Source organism: Apteryx rowi, unplaced genomic scaffold (assembly GCF_003343035.1).
Source record: "Apteryx rowi isolate R43461 unplaced genomic scaffold, aptRow1 scaffold_5, whole genome shotgun sequence".
Taxonomy (NCBI): domain Eukaryota; kingdom Metazoa; phylum Chordata; class Aves; order Apterygiformes; family Apterygidae; genus Apteryx; species Apteryx rowi.
In genome coordinates, this window is record NW_020450760.1 from 6793719 (window position 1) to 6810201 (window position 16483).

Below are 16483 nucleotides of genomic sequence, written 5' to 3' on the forward strand. Positions count from 1 at the left end.
CTTGGCAGTCTGAAGTGAGGCTTCTAATTCCAGATTTTGGCACCTAAATAAGTGGCCTAATTTCAGAAACACTAAGTACCTAAGAGCTCTTACAAAGTCAGATGAGAAATACTGGGTTCTCAACACTCTCAAAAATCAGGTCATTTATTTTAGTATCTAAAATGCAGTCTTCAAAGCCCATTTTAAGGGCATCCAATTAAAAAATACCAAACAGTCTGAAAGTAAAATCATGCATTTCAATATCCAGGAGATGTAAACGAATAGAGTCAGGTTTATAATACCAAAACAACACATATTTAATACCAAATGTCACTAAAAAGGCAATTATAAATATGTAAGTTGAAAGTATCTTTTACATACAAAATACCATCCAATTTTTACTTTCATCTGCTGCACATCAGGATTTCAGCTGGTATAAGTTCATATGTCTGAACTGAAAGTTCAGAGAGCTGGGCTAATTTACATCAGCTGATGATCTGGCCTTCATGTATATCTTTGGTTCACAATTTCTTTAGGTTGGATTTAGCTGTTGCTTAATCCCCTGTCAACCTGAGTTCTGGAGACGGGTTCCTCTCCAGCCACCTCTACAAAATCCAGCAAGGATCCTAAAGCACTTCAGTCAAGTGCATCAGTGTAAACCAAAATATATGGTGATTTCCATTAACATGCATGACAAGCTGGGGACATACCATCCATTCAACAGAGCCATAACCTCAGGTTGGAGGGCGCAGAGGGTTGAAAATGATRTTCCCTTTAGTCGTACCAGCATAAATCAGAAAAACTCACGGAAGTACCTCACTCCATCGCTGTTAGGTGGAGTCCATGCTAAAATATGATACATTAATTCTGCTGTGCAAAGCCAATTCTGTGTGGAAATAGCTCTGAAGACACCTTCAAGCAACACAGCACTAATTCTAGAATAACTGTAGTGTCTGCTTACCTTAAAGCACATGAGTATTTCTACAGAATTCAGTGGGACTAACACATGCTTAATGGACATTACTTTTATTGTCAAAAATCTACCGCAGCATTCTAATACAGCATAAAAAAATCCTTCTAAAAGAACGTCAAAGCCCTAGGCAAAGTTTCTTCTCTCTTTTTAAATACAGTAATGCAAGGTTGTTGGGTTTTTTTAAACAGAAAAAAAAAATTTTGGATTCTAACTTTGGAGAAACCTCACAAAACATGACATACACTAAACACTTGGGAAGATCTGAAGCATTTTGAAATGAACAGCTTGTATGTATTTACCAATACTAATCTAAATATTTTGTTGCAGAAAAGCCATGAACCCCCATCACTACCTCCACTTTGCAGATGGCAAATGGATGTGTTCAAAGTTGTGCAAGTTAAGAACAGAAGTTAACATTTTCAAAGTTCCTCACTAGCTCAGGAGTCTAAGTTYCATTTTCAAATAGGGTGTTCATGCTCAGAAACTTAAATCTCATTGGAAATCAATGAAATGCCAGAATCAAAAAGCCAAAAATCTAGATTCAGAAACCTGAGCATAAAGGTGCATGCAATTTTTTTTTTTTTTTTTAATGTTACCTCTTCTGAAAATCCAAGTAGATGCCTATTTGCACCTCTGGGTACCCAAATAACTTTTGAAAATCTTTCTGTATATCATTTAGGCATTTTGAAAGACCTTGGATTTCCTAACTCCTTGTTCCCTCTTTTAAACACATCAGTAGTATTTCCTTTTTTAAGGATAAAAATGCAAGAAATCTAATACATTCTCAGCACAACAGGCAACACTTTTGCCGTCAGATAGGTATCTGGAGGTACTGCTACGGCACTGCTTGAGGAAAGACAGATGCTTAGGTTATACACATGAGGCTCCCCAGTGCCTTCCTACCTATATTTGCTACTGAGATGAACTACCTTATTTTGCATATATTCAAAGCAATTCCTCTGTGGAGAGTCTATTACTGGAATTGGAATTATTCAGAAATGACAGACAGTAGGAATGACACAGGACATTTAGCAGTCTGCAATACCCCATGTTGTTTGCCATCTGCTACTCTAAAAGAATCRGCTGTCTTGTTCCAAAGATGCAGCATTTCTTCCTCAAAGCACAGGAAAGGGTAGCCCACTCCTCCCTTGTCCTTTGATAATTTATCTTACAATGATTTACTCTGTGGTTTCTTAATGATCCTTAGTAGTGCTGTATTTACAAGAATCACATACAACGGACAGCATCTGTGTAGATTACAAATTTGCCTCCTTTAGAATTCATTAGCAGTGACAGCAGGGAATCGCAGCCTTGGAATTAATGGAAACGGAGGACTCGAATAGCCACTGTGTTCAAGTGGAACTGGGAGGCAATAGAGAGGCAGGGCTGCAGGGAGCATGCAGTAGTCATTGTGAAGTGATTTGAACTTCAGTTGCCTTACCCCAGTGAAAAGAACACAGGAAAAGGAGCTGTGCGCCATCACCACACTCTGTGCTGCTCAGGATTTTCTCCAAAAACACTCCCAATGCATTTCTTCCCACCTCTAAGGCAGGAAGTTGTGAAGGAGGCTGAGGCAGCAAGGACAGGAAATGCAATACTAATTCAATTACCGCATGCATATTGGGTAAAAGTCACATCACAAAATAACACAAAGAGCAAACATTTAGATATTATCAATGACTGTCTCGTACAGCAGCTGGTTAGGAAGCCCTGAAGAGGAGATGCAACCCTTTAGTCTTAATTAGCATGCAAGATATGGTTGAAGAGCCTTAAGGGCTTCAGGTATGTTAGTGAACATAATACACCTAAGAGTCAATAATCCTCCAGGAGCAACAAAAGTCATAAAAGCTGACCATATTTATACTTAACTTCTAAAAGGGGAACTACATACAAGTGAGAAAATTCATCAAAGAAGCTAGAAGGACAGCCAAGAGAATTAAGTCCTTACAGGGAGCACAGAAGCTATTTAAGAACACTACATTGGAAGCACAAGGCCAAGGCATACCAACTATTAAGAAAGGCTTCAAGAGAGCAGAAGAAAGAAAGGGTGAGGGAGCTTATTAGAAACAAGAAAGTATCTTTCAAAAAGCTGAAGTAATGTCCCAAGTAAAGAACGCAGAAAAGAGCATGAACTCTGACAAATTCAGTGTAAAAACACAAGAAGGCAGGCCAAAAAAGATAGTTTGAGCAGCAACTAGCAAAAGGAAAACTAATCGTAAACCTTTCTTGAAATAAAACAGGATCAAGAAGCACACCAGAGAGTACGTTGCATCAGTTGTTGTTCAGGTTACAAACAGAGCACTCAAGGAAGATAAGGCCACTGCAGAAAAACCTAAATGAATTCTTTACACCACCACTCACAGTGGAACAAAATGGGGAGATTCCTGAATGTGAACCGTCCTTTGGAGGGCAGGGAGGGAGCACATCAAACGAGCGGTCCAAAATTGAAGTGACAGTGGAAGAAGTTACATAATAAATTGATAAAATGACCAGTAACAAATAAGCAGGACTAGATGCTATTAACAAAGAGTTCTAAAAGAACTCAGGGAATAAACACCTGCATTATTTCATTCACTGAGTGAGAGATATATAATCCCTCACTAAAAGCCACCTTGGTACCTGAGACCTAGAGTGCAACACCAAATTGTTAAAATATTCTACAGTACCTGAAGGGAACTGCAAGTCTGTAAGCCGCATAACTCTACCAGGCAAAAATTATTATTCACCTCAGGAAGATCAGCCTAGCTTTTGCAAAGGGAAATGCTACATTACAAGCCCACTGGAGTTTCTTTAGTGGATCAACATGCACGTCAAAAAGGGTAGCTCAGCTAATTTAGATTTCCAATGGCTTTCAAATTCCTTCACCAAAGACCCTTAAGCAAATTAAGCAGCCATGACAGAAGAAGGAATTTCTTTGCATAGAAAAATAACTGTGAAAACACAGGAAAAAGAAAGGAGGAGTGAAAAGTCAGTTTTCACAGTGGAGGGATGTCATCAGGGGATTTCTGCACACATCTGTGCTAGAACCTGTGCCATTCAACTTATTAATAGATGCCCTGAAAAAGACAGTGAGCAATGAAGTGGGGAACATTGCAAGGTAGGACTCTGCTTATAGACTAAGCTGCTTCTTTGTTTTGAGTTGTTGTTCGACTGCACCATACTGATCAAGAAAAAGATACTGCCATGCTTCAATAGTAAGTCTTACTGCATAGTGACACATAATGTTCTAAAATGCTCTTTTCATTCATATCAAAATATCTCAACTCTAAATTAGGTCTTCTTTGTGAGCAGTCTGGTAAGCCACCAGAGTATTTCAGAGACAGTACTGGAGGTGAGACTACAATGAATGCAAATATACTGAAGCTGAATTCAGTTTCCAAAAGCAGAAGAACTGTATCAGCAAAGGTTTCCTTTCCTTTGTACAGGCAAAGCACTTAAGTATCCAGCTTATAATGAAGTTTATATAAACCCAATTCTGGGCACAAAAGTCTTTCAGTTACATAAGACAGAGGAAAGACCTGAAGTTACCTTCCAACAGATTGCATGATGTCCAACAGTAAAGGTGCGGCCAAGTCTGGACTAAGGTGAATGAACGTTGAGAGCACAACTATGGCCAGGCCTAGTGTTTCTTCATCATATTCTTCAAGGATAGCCCCACAGTCATGGCACCTGCAAAAACAGTTTTAAAAACAGGTACTAATAAATTTAAATCCAAGTATTACTATATATACACACATGTATATATATCATTATGTTTTTTAAAAGTATTGTTATTTAGTATATTCTATTCAAAATTAATTTAGAAAAGTAATGTAGTTGTGATCTTTCTATYGTCAAAAACATAGTCCATGCTTTCAAACACTATTATAGAAAACTTTTCACTAGCTGCACTTGCTGTTTCTACACTGATAAATAAAAGAGGACCACAGATCAGTCCTAAGTACTGGGCCCCTCATTAGTAATTGCTAGTTAATTCCCTGGCTCTGTACTGGACTGCTTCAGTTTGCATTACCTAAGAGAAATCTACTACAGTGAGGACTAGCCCTCAGTAATGTGAACACCAGCTGGTATGTGCCACTAGGCCTTAGGTGAGGAATCAGTCCCTGACCCCCTTCTATTCAGCAGTACAGACATAGACAACGTCAGTCAGATGATCTTTGATGGAGCAATTTCACATTGTCCTTCCTGTCAATCATGAATTATGAAAAAAAATTATACAATTATACAGTTATACAATCTGATTGGCCCCTATAGCAGTTATAGCTATTAAGGAGGAAACCAAGGACTTCTCAGGGGCACAGAACCCTAGAGTTCAGAGAAGTCTACTTTGGGAGGACAGATTTGCTGCTGAGTCACTTATCCCTCCTGAAATGCTATGGGACAACTGATGAAGTTCTGAAATAGCTCTTTAATGTCTATTCATAAGGGGGATGTCAGGAGAGATGAGACAGGCTTTCACAACCATATGAAAAAGGCAAACCAGTGTGGGAAACTGGTTTATCTCAGCCCCGTAGGAAAGCTTGCTTAATTTGGTCAATCAGTTGCTAATGACTCCAATAGATTGTGATATTTTAACTTAATGGAATTGTACAGGCAATTTTCCTGCCTTCATTACAGAAGAGGAAGAAAAGATGCCAACAAAGTCATGGAAGTCGAGATTGGCTGGTCTGCAGGTTGATAAGYGGAGCAAGAGCTTTGGGTAAATGGCCAAAGAAAACGCCAAAGATAAGCCTGCCTTTGGGATGGTTCACTTTGTCACACAATAAAGTCCAGCTCCAGCCACAACCTACACAATGGCCCTCTTTTTCACCAGTGATCATCTTGCAACATCTGCCTGCTGGACTGAGCACAGGACCACAAGCAAGAGCTTTCAGTTTCTCTTCCCAGTTTTTGACCAAATCAATACATGGCTCTCTGCCAACTATTTTACCTCTCCATTAAATGAGTACRCTTATGTTTAACACTTACTTCAATGGCATTTTAACCAAACAATTAATGTTTGTAAAAGCTTTTGAGATCAGTGAGGCAGAAAAGCATTATAAATGCTATGTTGTTAACAGTCAGAAGTGTTGACGTGTAGTCATGCCTTTCTATTTCATTGGAAAGCTCATAAGAAGTCAAAAAAGACCTTTTTTTTTATTTTAAAGAAAAAATAGTTTCCAATGGATCACATGGAGCCGTTGGTTTAAAATAGGGAACAGTATTTCACCCATTTACACAAACAGCTTAAAAAAGAAAACAAAACAACAAAAAAAACACCCCACCTTCTGTCACCCAAATGCCATTAGGTAGGCCACATACATTTTGCAGTTCTTACAGCATAATTGCCCAGTTTCAAAGGAAGGATGGAAAGTGCCTCCCCCAGCCCATGCACAGACAATAGCCTCATCATCATTTTGCCTATGCAGGCTCACACATGTCCTGTTGAATTAAAAGCACATTTTGCTAGCAATATTTAGAAAACTTTTACCTTATGTTAAAAAAAAAAAAGGCACAGAAATCAATAACAGAATAATAGAATGGACCTTATATTTCCATAAAGTATATCTATGCTTTATTTTTACTTATTATTTTGAAGTTCAACTAGTTCTTTGAAACCAACAGAAAAGCACTTACTTGTCAGTCATCACAGTGGGCTGATCATCAGCAAATTCTTCTGGTGCAGGTACAAACATACTGACTATACTGGGTGCTGAAAGCAAGCTGGATTTTGTGGCCCCTTGAGGCAATTGGTAAGAAAAAGAAAAAAAAAGTTAAAAAGAAGCCTAAACTGCATTGGCCTGAGGAGCAGATGCCTAAATAAGAGCCATAACGGCTTTACACTGCACAGAAATAAGAAATACGCTTGCCTGCAAAAATCTGTGGCACATTCCTTGCTTCTGCCAGACTACTCCAATTATCTATAACCATCTATTAAAAAAAAAAAATCTTTAAAAAATTCTTAAAAAGAAAAGATAATAACAAAAATTCCACGAAGGCTGATGCAATTGTATCTACTCATTTTCAGGGAGGGAGGATGATTCTACAGTTAGTATGAGACTGGACACCAGGAAATTTGCGATCTTCCCCAGCCTCTAGGGAATTGCCTTCCCACAATTGTCGGTGACATGAAGAAGGAAGTCAGTTCACACATCTCGCCACATGGTCACCAGCCTATTCATACCATCCCTAACAAAGGCATGGGAGAGAAATCAGGAAAGGGTTGTTGGAAAAAAYAATTCATTAGGACTTGAAAAATATTTCAAGAGCATTGGAAAGCTGATGATTAGAAACGCTTTCCATTGCAAGCCTTCACAAGCAACTTGCTTCTACAAAGTTGCCTTTTTCACCCAGTGGCCTAGCCACTGCGAGCATGCTGACAGCTGGTGTCCCTTTGTCCTCGGCACCTTTTGTGTGCCTAATTTCCAACAGAGGGAATTAAATTCTTGTTTTAATATGAAAAGTTGTGTATAATGGAAGTTTCAAACTCTTGGCTTATCTAAACTCTGCTTTCCAGAATTATACCAATACAGTGCAGTCTGATAGTCTAGCATATCTCTCCAGTACCACGTTTTTCCTTCTTAAACCCTTTGCTTTCATTAAACGGACAACCAAAATTGCAGAAAAAAACAATATAGAAGAGGTATCTCTCTAGCTCTTCTGGTTGCAAATAAAACCTCAAAAACATGAATCAGATGCAACAAATTCATTGACAAGCCTTCAGAAGGTTGTACATCTCAGTAGCTTTGATCCAAGCCATGCCATTCATCTAAGGTGCCTTGTGATGATCATTTAAATTAAAATCATCTAAATATTGTTAGTGACCTGGAGGATGAAACTGCTAAGACAGAAAAAGGGATTCAGCTCTTAAGACGGAGTAATGTCTCATTTTGTTGCCATGTGTAGCTGAAACAATAGAAGCAGCATCACTCCTTTTCCCATACAATTCAGCTCCACTACAATTCAGGAAGCTAATTAGGAGAGATCATCATTATGTGTATAAGCTGCCTCAAGGGGCATCTCATTTTGGAGACCCGCCTATGAAAAGCTCATTTTGTAAAGCATGTTTTAGAAGAGTTCACTGCTCTTTTAATCCCAATTCAACCTCAGCTGACAATCTGTTATCAACCTTCTTGCCAGTTCCTTCTATCTGCAGATTCACATTTAATGTTAACATTAGCCTGTACTGACAATATTTAATTACGGAAACTGGAGGTAGCTTCCCCATCTAGGCTAGGTTCAGATAAAATTTCTGATGAGATAGTCCCAGCTACTGCAGGAAAAGCAAATTTAATATCATCTCTCAAGCAAAGYGGGAAGCTCCCACAATATCTGAATTCAAAACATGTGGAGTATTGAGGGCTGATTTCATGAAAAGACAGTTTTAAGCAATCATTTTACTAAGTATGGAAGTATGTACAGGGTTSAGTACTTCCTGTCTCCTGAGATTCTGCAGGATATGAACACACACTCCAGGAAGTCCAGAATACTCTTCAGTAATGTAGGACACCATCCGGAACACAAGGAATAAGAGTAGATTTGCACATATTTCTAGCCAGTCTTTTCCTCACGACTGAATAAAGGTTCCTCTATCATGAATTTGGAAGTTTTACTGTTGTCTTCCCTAGATGCAAGTGCTATTGCAGCATGCAAATGCTAAAAGCTGCTATAATGCAGGCTACAGTGTTGGAATAAGACTTACTTATAACAAAAACGTCCTTCCCCCACGCACTGAACAGGAGGAGAAACATGATCCAGGTGAAAAAGGTAAGTTGCTGCTCCATTGCAAGGATGCAAGAAAGGCTGTATAYTTTTGGCTCTGAAGGAGGAAAGCTCATAAAGCTAAGAAATGAGATTCAACCACTGTCTGTGTATGGCATCTTTTACTTCCAAGCTGCCACTTCAAGTCCAGCCAAAGTAGGTATTAGCAGAAAGTCAGTACCTCTTACCAGTTGCCTCCAAGAAATGTCTTATCTGATAATTGCCAATAATATGTTCTGCAAGACAGTTGAGGACTTTAGTACAACTAAACGGAGCAGAATAATCACCTCCATTTAATACTAACCAAAAAACTTTCTTTGCAGTCTTAGCAGAGAGATCAGGTCAAATGAACACTGAACTAACCTCTGATTCTTAGTGGGGGTCCCTCCAGGTCAGGGTTTAGGCAAACAGGGACATTGCAGAGCCGCTTCCCATGCTGTATCTGCTCTGTGAATAAATACAGAACTTCAGCCTCCAGCACTATAAATCCAGCATCTGTTACCTGCACCACAAGTCTTAAACAATGAAAACAACAAAAACAAACACAACAGTTAGGAGGRAAAAAAAAGACTTTAAGCACAGAAGGTGCAAAAGAAAATGAGAGGAAGAGAAAGACGGAAGAAGTCCATGAAGCAAAAAGGATGCAAATTAAGTAAAATCAAAAAAGGCATTTTAGAAAAGTAAGTGACATTAAATAAGAAAGAGAGTGCTAACTGTAAAGATTTAGCAAGAAAGGGAATATGTGAAGAGTCACAAAAAGAGTTAAGATAATGTTTAGAAATACCAAGACACTAGAAGTTCATGGACAGTTTGTGCTGACAGAAACTAGACACGCAATGATTTTAATTTACAGAGAACAAGCTTGGGAAAGACTGGTTTGAAATAAGAAATGAAAAAGAGGAATGATGCCTACTGTAACCTACTACGGTTAAAAATATACTACTACGGTTAAAAATATAAAGCATACATGAAGTGACATATTCCCATATGCTTGCATAGTATAAGATTATTTCATAGCTGTTATACATGAGAAGCAGCCATTTGAGAATTAGTCCCAAAACTTGGTGTGACATTGAGATGACAAGTAGTCACACAGCATTTATCCTGAAAAAAACTGTTTTAACTGTCCAAATAATAATTTTGTTTTAAAGCTAATGGTTGAAAGAGAGACTGAGGTATGCAAAGCTTTCTAGAAAAGGGCATTTCACTTAGTGTCTCTATGCTTGGAGGACTGTAGATGGAATGAACATTGGTGGGAAGAGTCATAGATGTTGTGAAGAAAGCGGATGGGCATGGAACAAGATTAGTAAGATAGGGTTCCTCAATGGTTTGAGTACTGACTTGTCCCTCTGGAAGACAGGCCAACTGTTTCTCATAGAATGAAAGTATTAAGTTATTCGTCTCTAAAACTCTGTCTGAGAAACTAGATGATGCCAACTAAGTCCTTTCAATAAATAAACTTACCTGCTGATAGGACAAAAAAAATTAGTTGCTATCACTGACAAATTCTGACCTTGATGAATTAAGGATCTCATGCTGAGCATGCTAGTTGGAAACTAGGGTAAAAGGGGATAATCCTAAACTATATACCATAATTTAGGCCACGCCTCACTTACAAGACTGAGTCTGATTGAGACTTGAGACTGAAGACTCAATTAAGCAAAATTTTTTAGCTCAACTGTCCACAAGTGGTAGTGAGACATTCATTCAACAACATGCTAAGTGCCACATATTGTTTTAAATGTTCCTTTCTCTGGGTGCATCCAGACCTGCTGATGACTTCCTAAGAAGCACAGTTCTGTAATGTGATTAATATCAAGATGGGCAATGAAACATCTAGTATCTATGTCAAACCAGCCTAAATTAATTGTTTAGTGACATCTGCCATGAAGAAAATCTTCTATTGAAGAAAAAAATAAAATAAAACACTTCACATGGTTCATAGGGAAATTATGTGCCTAATTCAGTTTTCATTGTCTGCTTTGCATTAATCTTAAAGCAGGAAAAAACAGGTCAATTACTGAATAGAAACTTCAGGCTTTCAGCATGAACTGGCAGAAACTTCTCTAAAGGGAAACTGGCTGATATAAGGTGCAAATGTTTAGTGTACCAGCACCATTGTAAATGCATACGCAAATAAATGATTCCATGCACCAGGGATGAAATCCTATATCTAATAAAGTCAATAGTGACACTTCCATTTCATTCTATGAGGTCAGGAAYTCATCCAAATAATGTACAAAATAGTGGGGAGCACTGTACCAAAGGGGCTATATCCCAATTTTTGAACTATACCAATTTATACCAGCTGAGAATCTGGCATCCACTATACAATTCCACTTTAGACCTGAGCTTGATTACTTCTCTCCAATGGCAGAACAGAAATACTCACTTTTTTATTATTGATTGATACAAAGAATAATTGTTTTAAGGGAATAGAAATAAAGAACAGAGAAATGCAGCTCACCAGTATCCCAAGTGCTGATATTGTGGGGAGCACTAGACTGGTGTTCCAGCTGTCTCTTCATTAGCTGGTTCATTGTCAGAGCTCCCAAAGAGCCTCTTTTCATTTGTCTGAACTGAGCTGCAAGTCAGAAATGCAAGAGTTCAAGGGCTCAGACAACATGTAAAACTACTCTTATTTCCTGATCTTACCAATCAGAAAGAGAGAAATACTGACAGGACATGAATTGCTTGCTATGAAGGATCTTGCTCAAGGCAACATGCACTTCTCACACAACTACATGGGGTGAAATGCTGGCCCCAGTTATATATGTCATAAAGGACTTGGATCCAGGATTTCACCCACTGTGCCAATTGTCAGTGCCTTTTCGTCACCACGTCATGAAAGCTCTTCAAAACACTAGATATCTGTGAGGTATAAGACACCACCACAAAGCTCCCATGCTGACAGGTGATAAATATGTACTTGAATCTCTCACTTGCATGCAACGTGCTGAGTAAGGAAGCTCAATCTCCACCCAGTAAAGTATGGGAGAGTACTCTATCCTTGCTCACTGGAGAAAAAACATTCACTGACTGCAAACCATCAGCACGTTTCATGGATAAGGCAATCTGAACAGGCCTCCTGAATACCCACCACTCAGGCATAACACTGCACATTCTTCTGAAGAATGAGGCCAGCACACCTTTGCAGATAGGTCCCCACCTTTATAATTTCCCTTGTTCTACCTTTTCTTCTCATCATTCCTCTTATATGACTATACCTACCAAGGAACTAGCATTTGCTGTTTTCTCATTTGGCTATTTACAGCACTTCTTTAAATGGGCATTACTCTGTGTTTTAATGGATATGTCTCACTGGACAATGCTCCCAGAAAAAAAAACACTGTGGACTTATAATTTAGGACTGCTATTGTCATGATTTTCTCAGTGCTTAAATGGAGGAAAAAACAGATCATACAACACTCCTGACTTTCTTACTTTTCTCTCCTTTCATAGGAGGGGTCATATTGAATGAGCACAATACAGTCACTTTGCCAGTTGAGTCTGAACAATGTATTTCTGCCACTGAAACCAAAATCATTGTTCACAGTGTGAAGACAGTCTTAGACCCCGGTTAAACATGGCATGTGAGACTGTGCTTACATGCATCTCCATGCAGCAAAGCTTTTGAATATGTTGCCTTAAGTATACGTTTAAGTGCTTTCCTGAATGCTTTGAGTGCTTCCTTAAAGCAAGAGTAACAAAACAAAATCTTATGATCATTTTCATCCACAACTACATCCAACATCATTTAAAAACAGTATTAATGTAACATCAGGTAGTTTAGTTCTAAAATTCCTATCAGTAACCAGCTAAGCTTTGAAAATAAACCCAGTCTTTCACGTTATTAACGGCAACGAAAAACTACCGACAAGGGATAAACCACAACTTTCCAAAAGCTTTGAGGGGTTCAGTGTCTTGGTCCTAAGCTGACTCTATTCATTTTCTAACTGAAAGTTTCAAATTCAGAGAAAGCAGAGAATTTCCTAACAAAACAAATATAGGCACAGAGTAATAACAAGCACAACGATAACTTCAGTGGGAATCTGCATACTGAAACAATTTTATTAGGAGAAGTATTTTAAGTTTTCCTTCATTATATCCTTCCAATACATCAGAGTACATTTTAACTCYATTTTTGGTCCAAGTACAACAAACTCCTCCAACCCTGCTGCAAAGGGGGGAACCGAACCAAGAGACCATTCAATGTTTGACTTTTTAAGTTATTTTGCAGCTGCCTTTCATAGCAAATTAGGAGTAAAATATAATTTCTATTGTTTCCAGGGCAAGGATTTTAAATAGATGCTTTATCACTTTATCAATCACAGAATTTCCTGATGAAAGAACAGCATTAACATTAGAACTGACAAGACTGCTTGGAGCGCAGATGACTGTCAAAATCTAGAAAATTATCTCTTTGAATTTTCTTAACAGCTTTTATGATCGTAATTAAAACTTTTTCATGCATATTTCACATTATCAGGCTATTGTTGAGCAGGTTTAGATTTCCAGGGTTATTTACCTGATTTTTTTCAAGGACAGCTGTGATTTCAAATATTGAAGAAARAAATCAAAAACAAAAAACCCAGAAACCTGCAAGCCTTGGAGAGATAGTGGAGTCAGGCTGGTTGCTGCAGAACAGCATGTGACTTTTCATGCCTATGACTGACCAGAGAGAGGGGGAGGAAAGTTTTGCTTGAAAAGATTTTTGACAGATAACCTAACAACCATGAGAGGATAGATAACTTTCATATATTAGTTGGTGATCCTTTCATATGTTAGCTACTGATCTGGTCATTCATTCTTCCATTTCTGTGGAATTCTCTACACAAAAAGAGAAGTCCAAAGGCAATATCTTCCTATGGCAACTGTTTGATGACATATGCTTTCTGTGGCCATGCACTGGCTACACAAGCAATGTTACCTATTTGTGTTACAGGAAGTGCCTTTTGCTCACAGTCCTGATCATGGCTTATTATACTAAGCACTGTAAAGGCACATAGTAAAAGACCAAAAATATTTCAACCTAAATAGACAAGAGACACAAAGGAAGTATTAATGCCTGCTTTTTACAATTGGAAACTGAGGAACACAAAGAAGAAAGGCATACTTACAAAGGAATTTAGGCTGTATATGATGTTGGTATTATTCCAGAGTCCATATACTGGAATTTACAGAAAACCTAACATTCAGGGAAACCAGACAGAGATACGTCCTAACTAGCACCCCCTTTAGCTGCTTTAGTAAATCCCATCTGGGTCATTAGGTAGCCAAAAAATGTTCAACTCACACTATGAGATGCACAACACACATGATGCTTGCAGTAAAACTGGAGAGAAAACCTGCATCTGAGTCCTTATCTGGCATTTTCACAGTAACATCATCCTTTAACAGGCCAGATACCCCTTCCAATCAAATCAGCAGATGCTGAATTTCAGAAATTAAGTTAACTTTTCTAGGTCAATCTGAAAGTCCCGTTCAGTGAGACTACTGAGCTGATCTAGCAGCTCACTGTTGTCGAAGCAGGTCACCATTTCCCCTCCCTTTTCTAACAGCAACAGAGTCTTGCCCTATCAACCCTCAGATGCACAGCTTAACACTATCTAGATGGACATGCTGTTCTAGATTCTGTGAAGGTGTTCCAGGGAGTCTCTCCTTTTAGCTGCCACCTTCTCTAAGTCAGGAAAATCACATTTGTCAAGTTTGCCATTTCACAACAGAAAATTCTGCAGCCACTAACTGCTAACATCCTGCTGACCATCAGAGATAACAGACCTAACCCTAATACCCAATGCAGCCGTATTTCCAAGTATCAATAACATTCAGAAGGAGGCATTTGCCATATATTATATGTATCTGATGTACAAGTGCAGCAACCGAGATAAAGTCCTCAAAGCAGTGGTAAACTTACTTGATATGGAAGAGTGACTACTTGTCTCTGGCACGCCTGCTTCAAGGGTTGGTGCAGAAGATGATTCTCTGGGCATTTCCAGAGTTGAAAGTCCTTTCACAATAGGATCTGCATATGGAAATGGTGCTTAAATTCTCAGTATTTAGAATCAATAAATATTTTCCAACAGCTTTCTCCCTGGATGCCTTTTTCACATCTTTTTAATCTTCCTTCTCCCATCTGGCATTCCCACAGTTTTAAAATAATTCAGTATSTGGTAATCATTAAAGAGGCACAGGGGTCTACTACTTAAATCACTGTTCAAAGGAGTCTTGTATATATRGCTCTTAGAGTTCAGAATTAATAAATGCACATAGAATTTGATTTTGATCCCACTCAGAGTGACCACCAACATAGAAAAAAGAGATGCATCACTGATATAAACCTAGTTTAAGTGATAGATTAGCATCTTTTAAAAGCTTTATCTCCAATGGTTTTCATTCAAAAGGTTGCTGACCTAGCAGTTGATCATAAAGATTCAAAGAACAGAAGAAGGACTCATTAAAAAAAATACACTATTAAAGCTAATGTTTTATTTTATGATAACAGATATTGTCAATACGGAAAGAATAAAGCAAAAAAGTATTCAAGTATTGCTGCCTGATTTTAACATATCCAATACAAAATGAATATGTATTTGTGCTGTAAAAAGTCTCATGCAGGGAACTCTGTACCCCAGAATTGTTCACTTGAAGAAACAACCCATTAGGATACTTAATTCATAGATCAGAAGCCTTTTTAAACCATATGCAAATATAATAGGCTGTCTAAGCTTGAGTAAGACTTCAAAATTATAATTGGCAAATTATAATGGTGATATTAAGGCTACATAAATGAATTACAATAAATGTTCTCAAGCAAACTATTTAATAAGGATAAACAAAGCAAAACAGAACTTATAAAGAGATAAACTAAACTGCCCAAATCACTGAATTACCTAGTTACTGAATTGCCTGTATCAACCTGTAACAGCCATGAATACTTAATGAGTCATTCTGAATGTTTTATGCTCCTTTTGAATGACAGATGCATGTAACCAAACAACTATCACATGAGTAAATGCTATAATTCTAGGTTCCATGTGGTGTGTCAGAACTGGGGCAGCCTTTCCAAGCACAGTTCCAAGGATGTTAGCAAACTTATGTATGAAAACTAGTCCTTTCTGATGTACAGGTCAAAAAAGCATTCGAGTCTAAACATGCTGTTCTGTTACGGCCATTATTCTCTAAGAACCTATGTGGAAGGTTCAAAAGCACTTGTTTTTTATTTGTTTTACAAAGCTGCAGAGGTTCTTTAGCTTACTGGAACCACAATGGGATGTGAGGCCTCAAACATAAAGGGAACAGCGTAACTATGATCACACTGAATGATTTGTCCATGCAAAATTGGAATATCATGATTTCACAAATCATAGTAAGAAATTATAGTATTGTTCCCTCCAAAGTGATTAAGAAAGAAGTGAGATCAAGAATACATAAGTATTACCCCTCACTTTACTGGCAATGAAGAACTGAAACCTGAGGAATGTTTTCCTTTTTATATTAATAGCAAAAGTGACTAATAAAATTTCAATAACTGAAATATCCTGAAAAAAACAGCCACGGAAGCGAGGAGTCAGCAGAATACACTTCTTGAAATTGTTTTTGACACATTCAATTAGGATCTGAACACACAGTTAAAATACACTCCTCCACCTGAAAAACTAAGTAACAAAATTCTGTGCTGAAACGACCTGCACTAACTAGGGATACACAGAAATACTGTATGATTTTCCCCATAAACTATGCTTGAACTTTAAATCTTTAACAAACACTAGCCTTGTAAACTTTGTAAAT

At 38.1% G+C, this 16483-nt stretch overlaps 1 protein-coding gene across 2 annotated transcripts in view; it reads right to left on the reverse strand.

The window, feature by feature from the left end:
* The window catches only part of UNC79 (unc-79 homolog, NALCN channel complex subunit), a 107248-nt gene that overhangs the window by 35246 nt on the left and 55519 nt on the right, over positions 1-16483 (reverse strand). For both annotated transcript variants that reach the window (XM_026079529.1, XM_026079530.1), the window contains 5 exons: positions 14610-14717; positions 11160-11276; positions 9056-9139; positions 6569-6671; positions 4481-4621 (listed from right to left, as the gene is read on the reverse strand). In XM_026079529.1, the coding sequence (XP_025935314.1) occupies positions 4481-4621; positions 6569-6671; positions 9056-9139; positions 11160-11276; positions 14610-14717 (553 nt within the window). The remainder of the gene's footprint in view (positions 1-4480; positions 4622-6568; positions 6672-9055; positions 9140-11159; positions 11277-14609; positions 14718-16483) is intronic.